The 15259-nt window shown below is 33.8% G+C and overlaps 1 protein-coding gene across 5 annotated transcripts; it reads right to left on the bottom strand.

Annotated features, from left to right (window-relative positions):
* Nucleotides 1–6584: 6584 nt before the first annotated feature.
* On the bottom strand, nt 6585–14960 carry LOC133858051 (uncharacterized). Of its 5 annotated transcripts, none has more exons than XM_062293472.1 (9): nt 14860–14960; nt 14035–14300; nt 13273–13599; nt 12893–13115; nt 11377–11523; nt 11164–11288; nt 9388–9592; nt 7984–8237; nt 6585–6887 (listed from the first exon to the last, which is right to left on the bottom strand). In XM_062293472.1, the coding sequence occupies exons 2-9, from the start codon at nt 14208–14210 to the stop codon at nt 6719–6721; spliced, it is 1626 nt and encodes a 541-aa protein (XP_062149456.1). In that variant the 5' UTR covers nt 14211–14300; nt 14860–14960; the 3' UTR covers nt 6585–6718. The 5 variants fall into 5 exon arrangements, with proteins under 5 accessions (XP_062149456.1, XP_062149458.1, XP_062149455.1 ...); XM_062293474.1 differs by having other exon boundaries at nt 14101–14300; XM_062293471.1 differs by lacking the exon at nt 14860–14960 and adding an exon at nt 14689–14852.
* Between the last annotated feature and the right edge of the window lie 299 nt (nt 14961–15259).

Below are 15259 nucleotides of genomic sequence, written 5' to 3'. Positions count from 1 at the left end.
AAAGCTTTCTCTACATTACTAAACTAAGTTTTTTTTTTTTTTTTTTTTTTTTTTTTTTTTTTTTTTTTTTTTCGATTCTCTCTCAGATTTCCGATTATGTTTTTGCCTTCAAATCCTCGTCAACTATTCACACACAAACACACTCAAAAACCCTAAATTATCGTTTTGATTATGATGGCTATGAACAGTAGTGCTAACAACACCAATTCGGCCTCCAATTCGGCATTTTCAGTAAATCAATCGCCGCGTCACTCCACTGGTGATAACACCATTGGGACTCGGGAGCCCTCAATCGCGTCACGCCACGAGGGCAGCGTCGTCGCCAGCGCCGTAGACACAAATCGTGCTTGGAGAACCTGAGTAGATCGCTGCCGCTCCATCATCGCCATCCAATACAACGTCTTTGTCATCGTTGACATCATCGATGACTGCGATTGAGCCAGAAGTCGCTTTGCTGGTGCAGTCTCTTGCCGGTGATGGATTTTGCCGACCGGTGGAGAGAGGCGTTGCTGAAACAAGGTTGGACATGGCATAAGAGGAGAGACATTCATGTTTTTTTTTTTTAATTAAAATAATGCATAGGGTAGCTACAATGCTACCCAATGTATTTGGTAGCACCATAGCTACTCAAGGGTTTAATGTAAATTTAGGGAAATTGATGTGGGTTGTTTTTTTTTTCAAAATTTTCCTATATTTAGGAAAGAGAATCACTTATAGGGCATCTGCTACTAGTGCTTTAAGGCGACAAGTTTAAGTGATGTCATTTTCGTATATTTAAAAATTAATTAAATTAAATTTATTTTAATATTTATATTATATTTTTTATTTAATATGTCAATTAGAGCACTTTCTTCTATTTATAAAATGTATTTTAAAACTTTTTTTTAATAACTTATTAGATATAGAATGACTTATCACTTGATTCAAAGATATGAAATAATAAGATTTAAAGAAAAATAAAGAGAAAATTTGAAATAAGTTATATAAAGATTGATGTGTAATAGAACATAATGCGGAAAAAATTGTTGGACATTGAAGATTCACCGATGGTGTAATTCTATCTATTATGCACAACGCAAATAATGAGAATTTATACACTTTGAAGACTTTTCATATTTTTCTAAACATTCAATTCAAATAAATGTTGGAGAAAAAATTATGTACGTTGAATTAATTTCATGAATGTTAAAATGAGGCTTTTAAAAAGTGTAAATAAGTGAAACTTTTCAAAAATTTATGGATGTTATTTTTGAATATGAATAATAAGACTTTCAGTTTGTAATTACTTTTACCATGATTGATGACCTTAGTTAGAAATCATTTATTAAATTTTTACTATACTAGAGTTTTAAAATTTGTTTTAGATCGAAATAACCTTTATTGTATAATTATTAAATTTGGGCCTTAATTAAATAGTATTTTATTATATTTTTGCCATATTAGAGCTTTAAAATTCTTTTTTGAGCCTTAATTTTTTTTTTAAAAAAAAATATAAAAATTTATTGATTATTAGTTGGGGGCCGCCTAATGCTCAAGTAGTCACCCATAGCTAGCATCTTCATATCCAATCTATGTTTTTGGCTCTACTTTTTTACCCTACTTGCATTAATATATATATATTCCCTTTATAAGTTCAGACAAAAATAAAAAATAAAAAATAATTAATTATGAGTTTTGAAAGGCTTGCATGCATTACTTTGTTTAGCTGTACCCAACTATATATATAGAATCGACCAGTTGTAGGGTCATTTGTAACAGATTAGAAATGGGTCATGTCTAATATATGTCATGTCTATAGTAACCCTACCCACCATGTTTTAGATATGTGTTCCAAACCCCATCTCTATTACATCAAGGTGCAAAATGGTAGCTCAAAAAGCTAGTTAGGTTCCTTCCTTTCTTCTTCTTCTTCTTCTTCTTTTTCTTTTCTTTTTTTAATTGTTTCATATTAAACTATTAATTAAATGATTAAATTTATTATTTTTTATTAACTTAAACTTTTTAGATAATTGATGATTTAACATGGTATCAAAATAAAGATCCTGATTTCGAATCTTAATTGTCTTCAAAATTCACCTTGGTCTCACTTATTAAGCTAGAAAGAGTCCTGCACATTTGAGATAGAATACTAAAAATATTAATTAAGTGTTTAAATTCACCCATCAATTTAATCTTTAAAAATAATTAGTAATTTAAATGTACAAGAAGGCATGGGTAATGTGAATTGGAATAGAACAGTAACAAATCAAAACCTCTATTGAAAATTTGAATCTTCTTCTTCTAAAAGCAGGAATATAGGGAGTTAAGGAGGGAGGAGTCAACTAGAGCTGAATCCTTTGTCCAAACTAAAGAAAGAAAAACCATGTCAGAGCAAGAAAAGCAAGCGCTGAAAATTAAAAATTAAAAATTAAAAAAAATAAAATAAAAATAAATAAATAAAAAGAAAAGAAAGAGAGATTGGAAGCCATCAAAAAGCTGCTATCTGTTACAAGGTACGTTCCATGACAAGTCACCCAAAAGCTGCTCTCTAATTAGGTGTCCATCTTTTGGAACAATAATGCAAGCAATAGCTAGCTAGCATCAATTTCATTTCAAGATATGCCTGGAGCTGCAAATTGCTATGAAATAAAATCATAACCATCTTTGTTCCCTTTTTGGCTGAATGATCATCTCTTACTTTATGGGTAGGCACTTGGATTATTATAGGAAATAGCCATACCATATGAGATTGGGTGCAATAAGCTATTCATATTGCGTGTAATACGTAGCAATACGGGCAGTTCATTACACTCAGTCTAAATCTTTAATCTCGGCCCCCCGCATCAAAATTTGAGATTTTTAGCGAAAACCTTAGACTCGTTACATTATATAATCTCTTATTTCAAAATTATCTGAGGACAATACCTTCTCCTAAAAGTACATGGATGGCAATTTGGCAAACAATGTAACTTTTGGACTACACTCGAGAGGGTAGCAAAGCTCAGAAAAAAAAAATTAATAAAAAGAAAAAAATCCCCTAGAATGTTAATTCTCTTAACAGCAACCTTGTGGAACCCCTCAAGGTTTCAAATAGGTCTTATATGAGAGATCCACACATACATAGATTACACAAATTAATTAATTTATATAATTTCCCAAATATGTTGTTGGGGATGATCATATTATGTTCAAATCATACATATAGTTTGAAATAATTAAATACCAATTAATTAAGTTGCCTTCACATGGTGTAATACACAATTTTTTATGCTAAATATATGTTGCCTGGGTGCTACCTTTTGATTGAGGATCCTCCTTGCTTTATGATAATGCATGGCCCTAAATTTTGGGCCACAATAATTCAAACAATTATAGTCAAATCTCATCTTTTTTTTAGAGATATAGTTGAAAATTCAGTGCTTTATAGATAATTACAAGTATACAAATAATGAAAGGAACAAATGAGAGAGAGAGAGAGAGAGAGAGAGAGAGAGAGAGAGAGAGAGAGAGAGAGAGAGAGAGAGATTGTTTGTTTAATTTATGCTTTTGTTTCTCTTGTATAAAAGAATGGTACTAGGGCATGCATGCGCAGATAGAGTTGAAAGGCTCGAGTCATAAAGTCGAGTGATCATGTGATGAACATATATACGTAACTCTCGCTGCATATATACTTTATCTTATATATTGAATGATGATATAAGAGTACATGATTGATTGATAATGGCAAAGGGTATTCAGATTTAATGGTTAATTTAATGCTCCATTTTTTTAGAAAAAATGGCGTTGGGTTGTACAAAAAATGAGTGATGGCGAAAAACGGCCGCCAGTGGCATGACGGATTGAGAATAAAAAACTTAAACTCGAAAAATAATTTACAAATTTTAAAATGGAAATCATTTTTCGAAACTAAAGAAGTTTTTTCAATCAAACATAAAATATTTTCAATTTGACTATCATTTTTCGGTCTCACCAAACACACAAACACAAAAAAAAAAAAAAAGAAAAAAAAAAGAAAAATTTATATTTTTTTTCATAAATATTTTTCGCCAAAACACCAAGTTTAATCAATTTCCAGCAATAATCTGAGCAGCACCTTCTACGTGCATGCTTGTTGTACGTATGCCGACAAGCGACAGGACAATGCAAACTTTGTTGAACGTACACACCTCGATCATTTGATTCCTCGAATTGGTCATGACTCAGTTCTTGTAATTGAAATATGAATATTATTTAGAAAAAGAAAAAGAAGAAATAAAACCCGTTTGAAAATATTATTTAGGCATTACTTAGAATTTAACCGAATTTGATATATATATACTTTAAAGATAAATGGTATTTTGAAAATTTTGACACGATTTGACGGGAAGATAAAATTGAAAAATAAATACCCCAAATTGAGAGTTTTTAAAATTTAAAAAAGTAATTACAAAAACAGAAACAATTAAGATAGATTAAGTAAAAAATTTTCTTTAATTTTTATTTTTTGTAGCGATGATAATTGACACGTGAACCTACACACTTTTTTTAGTGGATAATTGACATATGAACCCACAAGGTTGAAGGAAGAATCCATAAAAGAGAGATCTCCTTTAATTTCTTTTTCTTTATTTTTTTTCTTCAATGAAATGGATTGCATATCAAGATTTCATAATCGACATCAAATCACTACAGTTCCATTTGCCTGACTGCTCTCATGTTGTGTTTCTTTCACCAGGCAATCATGCAATAAAGTTTGATCTTAAAGATTGGAAAGGGGACAAGACCACCTTTGTGGTCCACACACAAAACCAAAAATAATTTCAAACATATTTAATATTTTCTATTTGCTTGTACACCTTAACAACAATGATACATAAAAAAGGTATTTTATTTTTGTATCCAAATTTTGGATGGTGAAAGATATCCTCCTTCCTTATCATAGAATTTAGTGTACAAAACCCTTTTTCTTTTTCTTTTTCTTTTTTTTTTTATTATTTTTTTTTTCTAGGGTTGGGATAGTGATGGTTCATCAACCTGAAATCAGGCCTTTTTCCTCCTCTTTTCATGTGCTTTCCATCTTTCTCTGCAAATTTTCTTAGCTTAAGCTTCTCAATGAAAACTACGCTATAAGCTTGTTTGGTTTTGCATTTAGAAGCCTAAATAAAAATCGTTTCTAGCATTTAGAAAGCCCTTTCAAACTAAAAGCTATGGCTTTGTTTGTTCAATCATTCTCTTTCTCGCTTTTATTTTTTATTTTCAAAACAAACAACCCAAAACGTTTTCATCTTTATATCACATCAAAACACACACAAAAATAAATCAATAAATAAAACATCTTTCAAAACACATTGCTCTTCCAAACCCCACAGGGTTGGTCTATAGACTTTCACATATAAGTTAGATTGCTTGCTTGTACTGCATAATCTTTGAGATTCTAATGACACTTCTTTAATAATTTTTGGGTCCATTAGAGATCAATTAGGCATATGAGCTAGCTATACAACAGGAGGTAGCACTCTCTCTCTCTCTTAGTTTAGATGAGATTCAATAATTGATCTCTTGTTCAATAAACAAGAGACTTTACCAGTTGAACCAACTATAACACCCATAAAAAATAAAAAAATAAATAAAAAAAAGGGGGAAGAAAAAAAAGGAAAAAAGAAGAAAAAAGAAAAAAAGAAGAAGAAAAAAAAGCAAAGGAGGGGATACATGCAATTGTACTCCTTGAAATTAGGCCATGAAGTTAAAAGGTGTAGCCTCAAATGGGGAACTTGCTTTTATAGAAAGGTGTGGACACCATGAATTGATTAGTGTTATATATAAATCAGAAGTTTCTTAAACAAAAGAGATTATCATGTGAGATGGTAGGGCACAAAGATTATCTACCCAAATGAACTTTTGCTTTTGTGGTCTTTTGAAAAGTAATAGCATAGGCATAGGTGCCTGTCATTTTCTCATAAATTGCACGTAAGGAACACATAGCACCAATTTAGGCACAATTATTATTGACATATATGGTGAGACGGACAATTGATTAGATACACTAGGAGATGATTAGCTAACTACCATTTAATCATCACTTTGTGTTCCAAATTAATAATGAAAAGTTGAAGACATGGTCCTCCCTTTCCTCCGAGGGTTAGAGGAACCTGGAACCATTTTATGATCAGAATTTTATTTTATTATATTTAACGATGTACATGATGTCACGTGATAGATATGTTATCACGACATAATTTTTAAATGACGTGACATCATGTATATCAATAGATACAACAAAATAAAATCATATCCATGAAATAGCTCATATTGTGCCACTTGTCAATCATATGAACTGCTACGTAAGCTTGTAAGGAAGATGTAGAACCGACACATCTCCCCAAACTCATTCATTAAAAGAAAATTACTACATATTTACTGGAATAAAAGTCTTAGAAGGATAATTTGGTCTGAGGATGATACAGCATGAAACCAAACTAGATAGGTTTCATGCTTTCATGCCTCATTATTTAACTTCCAGTTAATTCTCACAAGCTGGAATAGGGTCCATTTGATACCAATTTTACCAAAAATGATGGCAACCTCAGATTTGATTCAGATTCTCAAATTTATTAATCGATGGGATATAAGGGAAGCCTCAAAAGGCCCGGGCAAAAGAATTGAAGATTTCAATCTGAAAGTTCTAAGTCACATTCTTCTGAGGCAAAAACTTGTGTGAAGGGAAATTGCAATAAACAACAAAAACGTCCCTTTTACATAATCACTTCCATCGCAGTGACTGCCTAATTCCAGTATAGATGAGTCCTAATGACCTCCCAATCAAGCAAACTAGAAAGAACGAGATGGCATTGCTGACTTTGTCAATTACAGCTCTAATCAAGGGCATGCTGATGTCAGATAACTCAAGCAATAGGCTGAAGTAATATCTCCTGCAACACATAAATTTAACAGTATTAAGAAGGCAAACCCATCTTATTTGACTACAGAACCACCTATGAAGAAGCAATAATATTTGAAGAAGGTAGCAAAAAATAAATTGGAAGGGTACCGAGTTCTGTCATTTGCTCCAGCTTTAAGGAATTATCAGTAGTTTTCTTAAATTGCATAGATACTACATAGGTGCATGTACATATAGACGTATTTATTTCTAAAGTTGGCACAGTACTCTTGCCCAAAAGACCACTCCCATAATCTCCTAAAGGGATTTACATTAGAACAGAATTGTAACAGAATCAAGTGACCATGAGCTGGGCTCATCTGATATTGGTCAAAGAAACTTCTTTTCTTTTTTTTTTTCTTTTTTTTTTTGTTGATAAGTATATATTGGTCAGAGAAACTGAAAGCACAAAGTTTCCTTCAAAACCCTTTGGGGTACACAAATCATGACCTGCTCCCTCAAGCAGTTAAAACCCCATTAAAAATTAAAGCAGGATAATTAATCCAATGAAATCAACTTTTTCTTCATGAAGTCGCTGGTCTTCCACGAGTACCTATGCAAGCCCCAACTAGTGTCCTCTCACTGGCACTATCCCAGGTCAACTCTAGACATGATAAAACTTTCTAGATCTGAAATCCACCAACAAACGATGTATTGGGTCACCTCAATAATTTCCCTAATGCAGCATGTCTAAAAAGTTTTCCATCCAGCCTAGAAAGTTTTCAAATCCATGAACCTCGCCAGTGCATGATAAATCCTCTTGTTAATATACTCAGGCAAGTATAACTAGAATGAGAGGGTCACACTATACTTCACAGCAAATCTCATCTTAATCCAGCCTCTTTTAGTCCAAAGCAGCCTATTAAAAACAACTCTCCGTCATGGATTAACAAGCACAGAATCAAGAATTCTTGTTGCCATCAATGTTAAGTGGTAAAATAAAAATGAATGACAAGAGTGGCTAATTTCTGGCATCTCCAACAATTTCAAGGTTATTTCAAGCAACAGTGCATTTCCCACTGATGGTTGCAACTGTGTGTTTATGGATAAAAGGGCCAAAAGATCTGGGGCAAAGAGAAGGAACATACCATCCTTTCAGGCCCCTCAATTCCTTGGTCCGCTTTACAGACATGGAAAATTGGCTTATCAAAATCTGATGCATTTGAGATGACACAGTTTCAGATTTTTGAAGGGTAAGCCTCTTCCACCAACTATAATTCTGTGTCTGGCTATTTCTTGGTACCTCAACGATTTGGCTCTTCAGGTTGCATAGGTCAAAGCGATCCTCGTACATTGATACAATTGCCTCCACATTTTGAAACAGCCACTGGTTCAAAGCCACCTATTAAAAGAAGCATGCTTATGAGTCGTGAGGGACTTTTTGGCTGAAAATCCATATAGCCAATAGTAATATAACACAATATAAAAAAAAAATTCAAAAAAAATTGAAGTTTTGCTTTCCATATTACATTAACCTTTCCTAAACAATGTGAAATCTCATACCTTCTCCCCCTTCCCACCGATGACCTACCCCCCTCCTTTTTCCAGGAAAAGAATTCATTTTTCTCAGCCTCCAAAACCCAAAAAATATATTAAGTATACAAAATGACAAAAATTACTATATAACTATACTTCACCTATATAGCTCCGCTGAGATGTACCCCCACCCACAACCCAAAATTTCAGCAACCAAACCTTGAACACACACACACACACATAACACTATAAGATATGTAAGTAACAGTTCTCTCCTATAATCCTTATTTACTAAACAGCCCTAGTGAAATGTAGCAGGAACAGAACCCAGTTGTTTCCAGCACATATATGTAGCAGTATAAGACCTTACAAATTTATGAAAATTGTAAGGTAGCACAAGGGCATAAAAGAAGGAAAAGTTGTCGGCTCTTTTAGAGGCAATAACAGCCAATTTGCAGCAACAGGTAGGTTGGGTTAAGGTAAAACCAGGAGAAGACTTCTGTAGTAACCAAAAAAAGGAAGTGGGGGTGGAAGGGTAGAGAAAGAGAGATGCTCAAAGAGAACGGGTCAAGGTGGTGAGAGATGACTGAAGAGCAGATGAAATGATAAAAAAAAAAATACAAATACAAATACAGCCTCAAGTACAGTGACAACGCCTATCCGGAAGTAGTTAAGGACATAAGATTTAATTGGATTCAGCAGAGTTCTATCTAAAGGATGTATTGTCATATGTCTGAACTATGAACCTGCCTGTTGCCCAAGTAGTAGGTCAATAAACTCAGCACACTCAATGCATCACAACATTATAGAGGGAGCAGAATACTCTAGCCATAGTTAAATGAACTCTAGTACTCTGACCAATAACTAGCTCATGTAGGGAAAAATTAAATTGAAAATATGTTTCAAAAAAGAAAAGTTGGAATATAAAATGCATTGCCACGGCTACAATCTTGCCCATCAAATACTAAATTACAGAGTCAGAAGAAGACTCACTCTTCTAAGCTCACAAACATTACCTCATTGCGTAGTTTTTGGAGTGCCCGGGTTGACAAAGTACATAATGCCAGACCCAGTCTATTCATTTCATTTGACAAATTGCCATCAACAGAAATAAGCTCCAAAAATATGCTTGCAATCCCATCAGCTAATGTTATCACCAAATCTTCCAATATGGAAATTCCGTGCAAAATAAATAAGCTATTGTCATAACAGCAGCCCTCCCTGTTAAAAGGCAAATGAAGGCACATTAAGGGTGAAAATATCAGATACAGTTAGGTTAAAAAAATGGAATGCAAAAGCAAGCTGTGACATTAATTTCAAAACCTCCACTAAATGTACTCGAAACAAGCAACAAAATAATATGTAACACAAATATGTGGCAGTATGATAAATTGCGGCACAAACATGCAGGTCAAAGCATGGCAAGCATCTGAGACGTTATACAGTAGCTACCAAAGTAATTCTAGCAAATGATCTCATAAGACATTATCAGCAAGTCTTTAGGCAATCCTACTTTTAATACCGACACTATGTGTTACCTCCGTTACTATACTTGATTTAGACATGTTTTCAGCTAAAAAAAGGAGAGAGAATCAAGAGGAGAGGGTCAAGCGAGAGTTTGAAAACCACCTGTTTTAACAAATGGGCTCCTGACATTCATTTTACAGATTTTCCCTGTTCCTAGAATGTCTATTACAATGTGGTCATTCAAGGAGACCTAAGGATCCGAAGCTCTAAAAATACCAACTATATACCCATATTCAAATGCAAAAAATAGTAGTCATAACAATAACATAGAAAACTGAGTATCACATAAAAAAAATACGCATGTTACTGCATATTTTAGATCCCAACAAAGTTTAGAAAATGTAATGAAAACAAGTACATTCCTTGGTAATTAATACTATCATAATCAGTTTCCTATTTCAGAAGGTCTTCCTTCATGTTTTGACTGGTGGAGTGGGAGGGAAGATGAGATAATGCCATTCAGACAGTTACTTGTGACGGGAAGATAACTAAATAGTTTTAAATCAACTTTGTGAGAGATCAGCTAGTCAGGTAGGAAGGCTTTCAAGCTAGAAAGGAAGGTATATAAGGTGGTCATACACCATAATGTGGGCTTACTATGCTGCCGGTGGTTGTTGGGAGTCAATTAATATGCTATGAGACACAATTAAGTCTTACATCCTCTGGACACCTAGATTTACCAAATTTCACAAGATGTTCTAACAAAGCACAAATCTAAGAACTTCAAGTAGCCTTCTTTTTTTTGATAAGTAACTTCAAGTAGCCTTCTTGTATGTGAGACACATGAAGATTGCATGTGTCCTTTTTCTTTCTAGCCGGTAGCATGTGTCGCCATTGAACGTACCCAGAAAAATCACACTCCCTCGGTCCCATATTTATAGTCCGTATTTCTATTTTTGGCTGTCCCAAAATATTGTCCACAGCCAATAACATTTAAATTTTTATATTTTTACCACAACACCATCTTTCATTATACACAATAAAACCTAATCCGATTTTGAAGGTAATAATGAAAAGAAATAAACAAAAGTAGATGGTTGAAGCCATTAATGTCACTTCTTAAAATTAGTGCTTTCTCAAGACAATCATAATTAAGGGAGGGTGTATTCTACAAAATGCTTGATCGAATTTGCTGTGGATAAATGGAATACCAAAAAGAGAACTTAAACAAGAAATATTCAATAACATGGTACAATAGCAGTAATTGGTTAACTTCTTTAGAAGAGAAACAACCAAAGACAACAGTCACTAATAACTGAATTTACCTGAGAGAACCAAAACTTAGAAAGCACAAAAATTCCGCATATAAATCTTCTTTGCCTGACTTTTTGATGTTCTGTAAAACTGTGTCATCCCCTTTTAACCTTTCCAATATCAGAGAGGCGAGTGCCTGACAAGGTGGGGAACAACAAAGGCATTTCATCCAACATGCTAATTATAACGAAATACAAAGCAATACATTTAGTTTCCCAAACTACCTTGTTAGTATCACTCTCTTTGAGGTGAAGCTCCTTTTCCAGCCATGTCATGCATATAGGCTGACAGCATTTTTGCATGATTTCAGGAAAAATTGCCAGACAATTGTCCATATTAGCCATTTCTGAAATTTGTGAGATTTTATTCACCTGAAAAATAAAATTCAAAGCATTTAATCAGAAAATTGCAGAAATAAATTCAAAGGACTAAAAGTATTAAATATTTCTCTTTCAAATATTTGATAGTCCAATATTGCAGAAGGAAGAGTTGAATTGACAATCTCAGCCACTCTTCATTCTTATGGAGTTCAAGTAAGATGCTTGGGGTCACTCTTAACTTTACATGTGTCTTCCTACTTGATAGCAAAAGCTGCTCCTCTATGCTGACTATTTTCCCCTAGTTCACGTCTCTAAATTTGACACAAGGAAGACTGATGTTATCAACTCTGGCAGTTTAGGACTAGTTATTAGCATACAAAATGTTGAAAGAGGGGGCAAGTTTTGACTTGTATTGCAACATCAGCTTCTGTAAAAAAAGGAAAAAGGCAAAAAAAATCAAAGAATTTGGAAAATCACGAGGAGATGCAATGTCAGACATAAAGATTAGGATCAAATTGTGATGTGGACTGTTGATATCATGCTTAATCTTGCATTCTAACTTTCAAGCCTTCAAGGTTTCATTCATATCTGCTTAGGAGGATCAATGAAATATCAGATAGAGTCAAACTTTAAGTAATTTTATGAAGTATCAGCCACATACTCACAAATATCAGTCAAATATCTAGGACAGCCAAACACTGAATGAGTTCTTGGCATGGGACACAGTCTCAGTTAAACATTAGTATTCCATATAAACCCGATACACATGCTGATCCCTTCTATAAGCATACATGCCACTAATAGCACATTCAGAGAAATATGTGTAATTACATATACATACATACCCTATGAATATCTAACCTTATGTATGGCATTATTACATCCTCAAATATTTTCTTCTAGAAATTTTATTAGCAAATGACATATATATATATCCTACTTTCTTAACAAAAGGAAGAAAATGATACTTTTCTGCCCTTCCATCCCTCTCTTCCTCACACACACTAGGACACATCACAGGAAATAAGCATATAATCCCTATGAATATATACTTGGACAAAGTATGATTGTGATTACATTCTCGAAAGAACTTCTAGAAAACTCATAAGCAGAAACTTATCTATCTTACCATTAAACAGAAAAAAGAAGGATACTGAGCCAACTTTTTCTTCTTTGTTCCCATATAACATGTTCTAAACCAGCATGACTGATCTAGTTTTTTTTTTATAAGTAAGAAGATTTCATTAAAAAAAGCGTAAGGCGCTCCAAGTACACAGGAAGTATACATAGGAGCAACTCAGCTAACCCACATAGAAACCCAAAAAAACCCACAAGGAACTACAAACCCACAACACCCATTAATGTAAAAAAGTTATGCAAAGTAACCATAGTAAAAGAAAACAACGGATACAGTGCCTGCCTCTTCCTCAACTTGCCGAAAAGAAGCCCAAAGCAAATGCAGTCTTGGACCCTCAGCAACAGCATTCAAACTTAAAGGTTGCTTGGCATGGTGATCTTCAAATTCAAGGATCCTGGCCCCCAACTTACGGCCATGTTCAAGAGCATTTACAGAGTCCAAAAGTTTTCTTTTCACTACATCCAAGGCATTCTTTGAATCAACTCGGTCATCGTTCTTCATGTCACTGCAATTAAAGGTAAGATGTCCCTTGTAACTAAGAGAAATAAGTAATACACAAATTTGATGCATTACACTCCTATCTTGAAAGAAGCAAACAAATTTGTCATCCTTGTATTGGAAACATGCTTCAACCTTGACATCTTTGACATGCTTACCCTTACCTACCAGAAGTGTTTGAGCTTTCAGAGACCACATCGTCATTGTAGATATTGTTTGGACAATTTACATAAGACTTCCGAGCAGGAATAACTCCAGCAGTGTATGTGAGAAACATACTGGTCATCAGAAGCACTTGATCAACAATGGGTATCCAATCAGAGGCTGTTGCACCATCAGGATTTACCAAAGACCCCAAGCAAGTAGACTTTAAGGAAGTCTCCCTGAGACGGGGACTTAGTTTCAAATTTAATAAACTATGATTAAGCTCCCACATTTTCCACACTGAGCGCTGGACAACCTTACAGCCTCCATGTGAATACTTCTTACAACTGCAAAGATAGAATAGAAGGGTGAGATTAACATCATTGCTGTTTAATTTCCAGTTTTAGAATCATATATCAAGGGTGTTAACCGCCCTTGATAATGGCAACATAACTCTGCAAGAAGATAATAATTACTATCACTTTACATTAGAATCTTAAATACTATAACTTTCTCATTATTTATGACCAAATAAAACACATTTTCAGCAGCAACAAATAGAACTACTTGATGTAGTTGAGGCATTTCATACTTCGGCAAAGTGAAAATAGTATGTAAGACTCGAAATTTATTTTCTGTTGTTCTCATTGTCTTTTCAATGAGGCGAACATTAAAAAGCTCACCGAACTTGCAGCCTGCATAAACAACCAGAATTTTCCATATATAACTGTTCACTCTGATCTTCAAAAAAAAAAAAACTAATAAATGATGAAATAAGTTACCCCAACGAAAATAGCGGGGCAAAAGTACAGGGTAATAAGCCAGGAAGCAAATAAGCATAAGTAGACCTTTGAGCTATCCTGAAATGCGAATTCCAGGCAATGCAACCTCTCTGCTCAACATAACTTCTCTGCATATGCAGCTTGACGCACGATGGTGAAGCTACATATTCTGCCATTGTAAGATTTTTCTCTCCTCAATCAACACCTTGCATAGCTCAAATATATATTGGAATAAGTTTGAACGGTCCCAGCTCCCATATCAGATTCTACACAAGACCATTATCATATAATCAATTTCCACAGCCCCACAAAAATTCAGGTCACGTACAAAATTCAGCAAAAGGAAATCAACTAACACTATTAACAAAACAAAAGTTCTACGACCATTCCACTTCTCTGTAAATGTCTCCAAATGATAGAAATGCATTAAAAAAAAAATGCACCATATTTTTTCCCCTTTACCATTCACTGCAGAGTACATACAAAATGAATTGAAAACATTCATCAGTAAAATGAAGTAAATTTCAAAGTGGGTCAGCCCCCTTCTCAACATGAACACACAGCAAGAATTTGACACAATTCAAATGACACAAAACTTGCTAGCAACTAAACACTACAAAAAAAAAAAGATATTCATAGCATATTAGTATGTACATGAAATGCAGCTAGCAGTGACGGATGTGGCAAGGAGCAGTAATTTGACCAAGGCAATGTTGGAGTCAAAATTAGGGTTAGGGTTTTATGAGATTTTCCGATTCTCTTTTCAGAAAGAGGAATAAGAAGGAGCTAAGTGCGAGAGATTACAAGGATTGGATTTGTGCGTACCTAGTTTTTTTCAACTCAAACGTCTCCCTCACCTTCGTTTCTTTCATGGTTACGAAGTAAAATAACTAACGGGATCGAGGGGAAAACGACCAATGAACCTTATTCTCTTGTTTCTTTTTATTTCTTTTTTCTTTTTTTTTTTTAAGTGTATTTTTCTTTTTGTTTGAAAATCAATGGGGAGAATTTCACTTATAATTTCTGAATTTTCACCCCTTTTAAAATAAGGTACTTAAATTTTAAAACGTCTCAATTTAAAGTATTTATTTTTCAGAAAGTTTCAATCTAAGTCCTCAGTTATAATTTTTCGTTAAATTCTATCAAAATTTATAAAATATCCCTGTATTTATTTTTATTTTTTTAAAATTATAAAAAATTTCAAAGATTCAGGCACGGTTGTTTT

The sequence above is a fragment of the Alnus glutinosa genome, chromosome 14 (assembly GCF_958979055.1).
Source record: "Alnus glutinosa chromosome 14, dhAlnGlut1.1, whole genome shotgun sequence".
Taxonomy (NCBI): Eukaryota; Viridiplantae; Streptophyta; class Magnoliopsida; order Fagales; family Betulaceae; genus Alnus; species Alnus glutinosa.
This window is presented reverse-complemented; position numbering and strand designations above follow the sequence as displayed.